General features: G+C 41.7%; 2 protein-coding genes across 2 annotated transcripts; one reads left to right on the top strand and one right to left on the bottom strand. All coding sequences in view use genetic code 11, as the record gives it.

The window, feature by feature from the left end:
- Positions 1–356: 356 nt before the first annotated feature.
- EGR_05604 (Histone deacetylase 3) lies at positions 357–2,970 on the bottom strand (the record flags this gene model as incomplete). Its single annotated transcript, XM_024494853.1, has 8 exons — positions 357–503; positions 1,206–1,660; positions 1,808–1,941; positions 1,987–2,099; positions 2,133–2,214; positions 2,245–2,390; positions 2,427–2,608; positions 2,946–2,970. 8 exons carry the CDS (start codon positions 2,968–2,970, stop codon positions 357–359), a joined length of 1,284 nt encoding a protein of 427 aa, XP_024350773.1.
- A 273-nt stretch (positions 2,971–3,243) lies between these two features.
- EGR_05605 (NADH dehydrogenase [ubiquinone] flavoprotein 2) lies at positions 3,244–4,197 on the top strand (the record flags this gene model as incomplete). Its single annotated transcript, XM_024494854.1, has 5 exons — positions 3,244–3,324; positions 3,361–3,611; positions 3,648–3,861; positions 3,938–4,014; positions 4,092–4,197. The coding sequence occupies 5 exons, from the start codon at positions 3,244–3,246 to the stop codon at positions 4,195–4,197; spliced, it is 729 nt and encodes a 242-aa protein (XP_024350774.1).
- Positions 4,198–8,267: the final 4,070 nt, after the last annotated feature.

The following is an 8,267-nucleotide window of genomic DNA, read 5'->3' on the forward strand; positions in this document are numbered from 1 at the left end:
TAACTGTTCTGAACCCAATGAATTATCGAGGCTTCAGTAGCATAGACAACATGGGCATAGCCGTGCATCACCAAGGTAAATATGAAATCAGAGCAAATATCGCTCTGATGTAAGTGATTAAAAAGTTTAAAACGGCAAGTCGTATTCAAGACATGAAACTGCATAATTAAGAGCTGTATATTAAATGGTATAGATAAAAAAATGTTGCTTCATCCTATTATTAAGTACAGAGGTCAAAAGAAGCGCTGGAGCAGCTACAGATCCTTACGTTCCGTCTTTCTTTCCTCCCTGAAAACGAGGAATAAGTTGTCATTGCTCAAATGAGGCTTTGAAATCGGAGAAATAAAAGGGCCGCCTTACTCCTCCTCCTCCTCCTCTTCACTGTCCCCTTCCATCTCGAAGGTCTCCAAAAAGTTGTCCTTAATGTCGACGAACTGGACACTGGGAGCGTGTACTAACTGCTTAAGATTGTCGTGAATAGTCGATTTCAGAGCGTCGACGTACTGGAAGGAGACAACAAAGAACGGGCGAAATATAAGAAGCCAGACTTAGCATAAACTTCTCCTCAGCAAATAATGTGTAAATTAATGCTAGAGGGGAAAAGGATGCCTTGCAAAGGATATCAGCTCAAGTTAAATAGCGGTCAAAGAGGATCATAATTGATCATATTAAGCGTAGAAGGATGGGACTGAAAGTTAGGTATTTATGCCAAATCTCTGATTATCGATCGGGATTTGCGCCATTGCCTAGGAGACCAGCAAATAATCCTAATTTAATACGATTTTCTACTTTCTTCAAACTTTTGGCTAATTTCATCTGATGTTTTGCGATGCTGGTTTCATGGATCGGTAACAGAGGAAAAGGCTCCTGGGTGGTGCCAAGCAAACCTTTGTACCTCATTTCAAATGTGTCAAACTACCAAAATTACGAATCACTGCTGGGGAGATGAATGGTAACTGATGTGCCTAAGGTATGACTTCTAGTTCACAATAAAAGTGTAAAATTTTCAAAATTCAGGTTCTTAAAGAAATTAATGAAAATATCCACTAGGTACCGTAGTTAACAAACAACACAACCATTCCAGTTTCGGTTTAAGTAGTTAAACGCTATCTGCATAACTTTACACATTTTCCCAACGGTCATTACGATTCCTAAAGTAATTTACCATCAGTTGAAAGAAAAAACTCCAATTCTTGGGTACACACCGACTTGGTGTTAGCATTCTCCATCTTCGTATTCAAATCTGGATGCAGAGTATAGTCCGGAGCAAAGTACTCGATGTACTCTGAGTAGGGCAGCTCATTGGAGATGTCCTCTTCGCGATCCAGGAGCACTGCAGTCTCGTAGGCCCAACAACGAGCCACATTGCGCACCGTGTAGCCTCCACCGCCCACCACGAGGGTTGGTATGCCCAGGGCGCGCACACACCGCACACAACGCCCATGACCACGGATGGAGAGATTGAAGACGCCAAGGCGGTCGCAACCCAGCGAGTCGGCACCGCATTGCAGCACTATCGCGGTGGGGCGGTAGAACTGCACCACTTCCGTAATGACTGACTTGAAGATGCCGAAGTACATCTCGTCGTCGATGCCCTCCTTGAGGGGTACATTCACCGAGTAGTATTTGCCGGACTCGGCACCCACCTCGTACATGTCGCCTAACAGAGTGGCAGAAAGGCATTTAACACAAACCCAGAAATGTCTAATCAATTTTCTTTGTTGATGGAATGGCAATCTTGCCTGAATTATTTCACGCGTGGCATTATTTTTTTTGCGATGAACAAAATAGGAATTGCTAAACGCACCTGTACCCGGGAAGAAGAAATTTCCAAATCGATGAAATGAAACTGTCATGACTCGATCCGTCAAGTAAAATGCTTCCTGGACTCCGTCACCATGATGAACGTCAATGTCAATATAAAGAACACGAGGGTGGTACCTACCGGTGCAAAAACATGCCTAAAATAAGGTCAAATTAGCTTACTTTAAAAGTTGGAGAATTGCGATGACAATATCATTGACATAGCAGAAACCGGATGCTTCAAACTTTTTAGCGTGATGGAGGCCACCGGCCCAATTAATGGCGATGTCTGTAAACTAATAAGGAATTTAGGCAAGTTCAAAGCTTACTCCATCGTTTAGATATCTTGCACCCATTAGGGATGCCCCAGTGTAGAGAGAGCAGAAATTATATATCCCCTCGAATATAGGACTACAATAAATGAAAGTGAATGCGACAAACCAATCCTCCCCCACATTATAACCCAGCAATTTCTCTTTCGGAAACTCATTTACGTTCGACGGTTTTACATCCCGAAGAAATTCCAGATATTCTAACGTATGAAACGCCATCATGTCTTTCATACTAGCTTTCGGGGCTTTATAAATCTAGGGGAAGACTATTAATTGGCAGGCCAAGTTTACCTGCATATGTTGTGTGAGACCGTAACCAAGTACAAGCGTGTGCGCAAGTGTAATTCGATGAGGTTTCATCGGATGATTGGGTCCATAGTGAAAGTTGCCAGCATCAGGATTATAAAAGTAAACCACTCGTTTCTTCCCCATTCCCATAATTGCACACTGACTGCAAAGAAGGCGCGGACAAACTAAAGACCAAAACAGTGCGGAGGCAAACCAAGTATATTCGATGAATAAGGTAAATTGTAAATAATTTTAAAAGGATACAAAGACTATGACTTTAAGCAACACAATTATTTAAAAAAACGCAAAGGTGGAACACACTTAGGACACTTGTACAGGCCTTCGTATGTGGCTTAGAATTCTTTTAACTTTGTACCTTGTCAAATTAATAAAACAAATCAGCCAGATTTTTGGTACTATCTAGATTTAACTACACCAGGGACAATTTAAAACATTTCACTCGTTTTGCCGCTCTAAATCGCTTAAAACGACTTCCTTTAAGTGATTGCACAGGCTAAGTACATTTAAAATGTGCACTCCTAGCCATTTATCTGTATGCACAAAATGGTCGTTTTTTATCAACAAATGTTGTCCATACTCATAGGCGTTGGAATTGTGTGCTGAGTGTGTGGCTGGTGCATTTACCACTTACAAATTCACGATTTAATTTCTTACAACTTAAAATTACCTTGTTGAGAATTTTGCCTTATTACTGAATTCGTAGAACATAATGCAGCTGCTGCTCCCTTTTACCAGACCACAAATAGCCTCTATTCTTATAGGGTTAAATATTGCTAATCAGTCTTTTTGGTCGCTGGGAATGTTAAATGCGTCGAAAGGCTTATTCTTGAATACGCTGCCCTTGAAGGCTTTTAGATCGTTTAGCACCGCCTTATTTTGGGTAGGCCTTTTAACTTCCGTGTTTTTACTAAAGTAGCACCGGGACACCGCCATCAATAACAGGGATGTACTATTCGAGTTCACGCCAGAAAATTTGAAGCGCTTGGAGGAGTTGAAAACGCACTATCCTGTCGGCTATCATGCTTCTCTTATAATGCCCGCTCTGGACATTGCACAACGGCAGAATGGCTGGCTCCCGATTTCCGCAATGTCTAAAATTGCGGAGTACTTAGGTGTACCTGAAATGCGTGTTTTTGAAGTGGCCACCTTTTATACTATGTTTAACAGGTAGTCTATGACTTTATCCGTCCTCTATTTTATTAGGAATCCCGTCGGAAAATACCACGTTCAGCTCTGTACTACTACTCCGTGCATGTTGGGTGGTGTCGGTTCTGATGTGATTTTGGAAACCATCGAGAAAACTTTAGGCATTAAGACTGGTGAGACTACTCCTGACAAACTCTTCACCCTAAGTCAGGTTGAGTGTCTTGGGGCCTGTGTTAACGCGCCAATGATGCAAATCAATGATGATTACTATGTACGTCGTAACCTGCTGTTCTCTTTGATATTCCATGCCAAAAGTGTTATGTCGTAATTTACCGTTACTTTTATAGGAGGACTTGACTCCTGATGATGTTGTTAGGATTCTCAGCGATCTCAAAGCTGGCAAGAAACCAAAACACGGTCCTCAGTGAGTTATTCGCTACTTGATTGAGGTTGATGTAGTTTGGAGTTTCGTAAATGGCTCTCATTTCTCACTTCATTTAGGTCGGGTCAGGGTCATCGCTGCGCTTGCGAACCGAAGGGTGGTTTTACTTCTCTCAACACGCCTCCTGTCCCTCCGGATTTCAAATTACAAGACGCATTGAAGTAGACTGTGGACATTTAACGTTTCTGTAGTTAGTATGTATGCACCCAAAATGTGGTATTTCATATTTGTTTATGTTCTATCACTTTTTACGCCCCACCATCTGGAGACTTGGCTAGCTGGTAGGGAGAATTTTAAAATTTGTTAAGATTTGTTTTTGATTAGTTATTTGCGTTGAAGAAGACAATATCGTCGAAAAATTATGTTATAGAACACGGTTTTACACTTGGTGATGACTGAAGAACGAGTTTTCCATGGGTTTGGGTTTCTCATTGCATTCAGTGGTTGTCTCAGTTTTTTTGTAGACGAGAGATATCTTTTCACTAGGCACTTCAGTATATTTGCATGCTTTGGAGGCTCTATTTTGATATTGCCAAGTATTAGAACTACTGCGCCTCTCGAGTTACCTCCAAACACACTGAAGTGCATGCGAGTCTTGACGTAGTTTTGCTATATGCGTACTAAAAGGCTGGTAGCATACACCCCCTTGGGGATCACTGCGTCACGTGGCTCCAATCTTGTTCCAAGCGTTTGCCTCTAACCCCCACCCATTATCCTTTGGTCTTTGCTTGCAAGGTTTCTGGAGTTATGTGGAGGCAGGCGTGGGGTTCTGTGCTATCTCGAAAAGACATCTGGGTTTGAGGGCAATTGTGCGTCTTTCAGATTCGGAGAGATGCTTCTGTCACGGTTTTTTTGTGAACTGCATTGAAACAACTTATCTCTTACCATCAATTATTCCTTTACGGTGGACGCTCTCCGTTGAAGATTTTTTCCCAAAATGACTCATTTGATTAGACAAATAATGTGGATTGGCGGCCTTTTCTCTGTTGTCACTAGTACCATCCGATTTGCTGGTTTTATGACTTGGAGTGTCCATGACCCAGATCCAGGATCTTACCGAGGCCTCTGACTAGAAAGGTGAGCTAGATATCAGAGTGGATGTCTTTATTCACCAACGTAGTGAGTACCCAAGGCAGATGAGGTCAGCATGTACGTGTCTGGTGTTTATGGTACAGGGACTGGTATATAATAAGCTTGCCTCCGAGTTGCGTCTTGGTGATTTCAGCCAGGCGTCCCTATAGTAACCGACTTGGGCAGTTTTCAGTAGAATTAGTGAACTTTCGCTGGGCATTATCCACTGAGGCAAGACTGAGTAAGACGATAACTTAAAATTAGTAGTGTATTTTATGTCATTTATTATTATCATGGTCTCCACATGATGTCAACTTTCGCTTCTTTGGCAGTTTTGCAAACAAGTCTTCTAGATTTTGCGTAGTTCTTACCATCGTAACGCATTTCAATGCCTTTGACATTTTTTGACAGCGTTACTTCACCATATGCGGCCTTTAGAAACAGATCTATGGCCTAATGTTTGTTATGGACTATACGAAAGACCAAGACAATAAGGTGGACTTTTACAGCAGTGGAGGTTTATTTAAGGAAGTGTGGACTCCAAGGTAGGGGCCATCCAGTAAAGTGGTGATGCAGCCTCCACAACAATTTCCCGAAGCTCATACATTCTTGCTAACTTTGTTCTCCGAGACTTTCCTGAAGACAAAAGAAGACATAATACTGAGGTAGAATATATCTATTCAACATACGATGGGGGTTAATGTTACTGGCATGGTTCAGAGGCCAGTCCACCCGCCGAAGGTATGGTGACCAAGATACAAGGTAGCCCTTTACCAAAACCGGGCGTTAAACAACCAAAGTAATGCGGATATCATGACAACTTCCAGACTCATGTAACTTTTACGCCGATAGCGATAACTAAATCATGTCCTACAAAAAACTTGGGGAGATTGTGTAACAATGAGCCAAATAGATAGGATTAAATAATAGTTTCATCCGATGCAATGCTGCAGAATAATGCTCCAAGCTGAATACAAGGAATATCGACTGGAATACCAACTTTTGTTAGAGAGAAGGAAAACAGATTTATAGATTTATCATAAAATTTTTTTTTATTAAGGTCGACTTTTTCTTGAACTTTAAAAAAGCATGTGCAAGCGAAATCAGTTGCGAGAAATAGAGGGAACTAGCAATATCGTTGAATAAAGTGAAAAATCTAGGAATGAATCGCAGTTGAAAGATAAAGTTCATGCGGTATAGGGAACATACAGGTATCTTTGTAAAAATATTCGTTACTATTTTTTTATGAATCAAAAAGCTTTTAACACATGCATGTGGCAGTCGAAGGTAAAAGCATCTCCCCTGAAAGAGTACGAGTTTCGCTAATTCCAGTTGATGCTTACGAGAAGATTAGCGAGAGGAAGAAATCCTTTAATAGAGAGCATGGAGGCTACACGATGCGCAGTAGTTTTTTTGCGAACTAGTGATCGTCGCCACCTTGTAAACTGGTAGCGTTAGCTCAGCCATATATTGTGGTTATAGGCCGCTAACTAACGACTTTTTCTCCAAACCTCTTTTATTTCGAAACAAATAGGTCTAAGTTTCAGTTGCAAACCTACATATGCTAAAGATATGCGAGTCTTAGTTTTTAGAGAGCCGGTGCTGTGAAGTCTTGGAGACCTCACGAATCTTTTTAAAGTGGAGGTGTTCTTGCAAAGAATGATTAAATGTGAATGATACAACTAAATAGTCGATTTGGTGGTAACAGGCAGTGATCAGGCAACAATTATTTGCTAAAATAATCGCCAATTCGAATCCTAATCTTCATTTAAAGATAAGTCATATTTTGAGTAACTACAGGCGATCCTTCATCACATCATGAAATTTTCAATTACGGAACTATTCTGACCCATAGGGTGTGAAAAAATATTTCGGTTTACTGACTACTGGCATACCTCTGGGGCCAACCCGCGCGGTGAAGGTACAATGATCAAGAAACAAGTGGCCCTTGGCCAAAACCGAGAGTTAAACCGACAGGTAAAGTGTTACAGCAGGCACTCGCTGACCAGAGGTTGGAGGAGCACAAAAACAATGGGACAGTAAAATGGGGACGACTTGCCAGTCTTTGTCAGGTAATTCGACTGGAGAGACAATTCTTGATCACAGAAAACGTGGCTGCATTTGTGTGAGGCTGACGAACACGCAGATTTCTTGTCTTAGTGCTTTAAAATGGAAATGGTCCAATCCTTACTTAACGTGTATTCGAACCAAGTAAATACCTTTAATAATGAAAGAGAAATTGGTTTCTTAAACTACGGGCAGAATAGTAAAATGGCTTACCAAGTGCGTGTATAACGAGCAAGACGTTATACTTGATCGTCTGCTGTACACTTCTGCTCCCTTCAACGTCTTGAGTCTCCTTGAGGATAGGAGGTAGGAGGACTGGAAGGTATGCGATTCTCGCCTTGACAGTCCTGTAAAGTTGCGGTATTAAAGAAGTGAGAGTCTCCTTCTCATAAATTCGTACGAGGCTTGGCCTAGCAATGCAGGCCAGACTGCCGATAGTTCATTCCATCTGATGAAGGCGAGAAAGTTGGCTCTTCCACTGAAATTATGATTGGATCGGTCTACATTCAGATGGAAATGCAATACAATCGAGTAGCTTAGAATAACAAGAATGCATTGACCACCTCTAACCTTTGCATTTTTTCACCTCCGTATCTCTCGCCTGCCCATACATACGCTCATGCAGTAAATCGCCTCAAAGGCAGCAGAATCGCTTCTTCAGGTTCATGTCTTCGTTTGAAACTATAGCCATGATTCCCACCCAATAGCTTCCGCATCTAGCTTATCGGAATTACGTGAGGGACTGGTAATAATTAATCAGCATTCAACGCTGTCATTACCTACATGAGAAATAACGGAAAACCTAGCACCTATAAGGAGTGGAATTACCTGTGTGTTTCACATCACTTGCGGCACTGAATAATTCGCCTAAGCTGTGCCACCCATCCACTCTGTTGCCACCTCTTTGCGGTGCCGTGGTAATCACCTCAGCCAACTTCCTTCGCCTTTGAATCCATTCATAACAAAATGGTGTGAGAAAACCAGTGAAGATCACCCTCGAGGAGTTGATAAACGTTAGCGACATGGTTAATGTAGTTGTAGAAAAATACGACGTATCCACGTATTCAGCGCCGATAGGATGGCTATAAACCATGTAC

Source organism: Echinococcus granulosus, assembly GCF_000524195.1.
Source record: "Echinococcus granulosus chromosome Unknown EG_S00042, whole genome shotgun sequence".
NCBI classification, from domain to species: Eukaryota; Metazoa; Platyhelminthes; class Cestoda; order Cyclophyllidea; family Taeniidae; genus Echinococcus; species Echinococcus granulosus.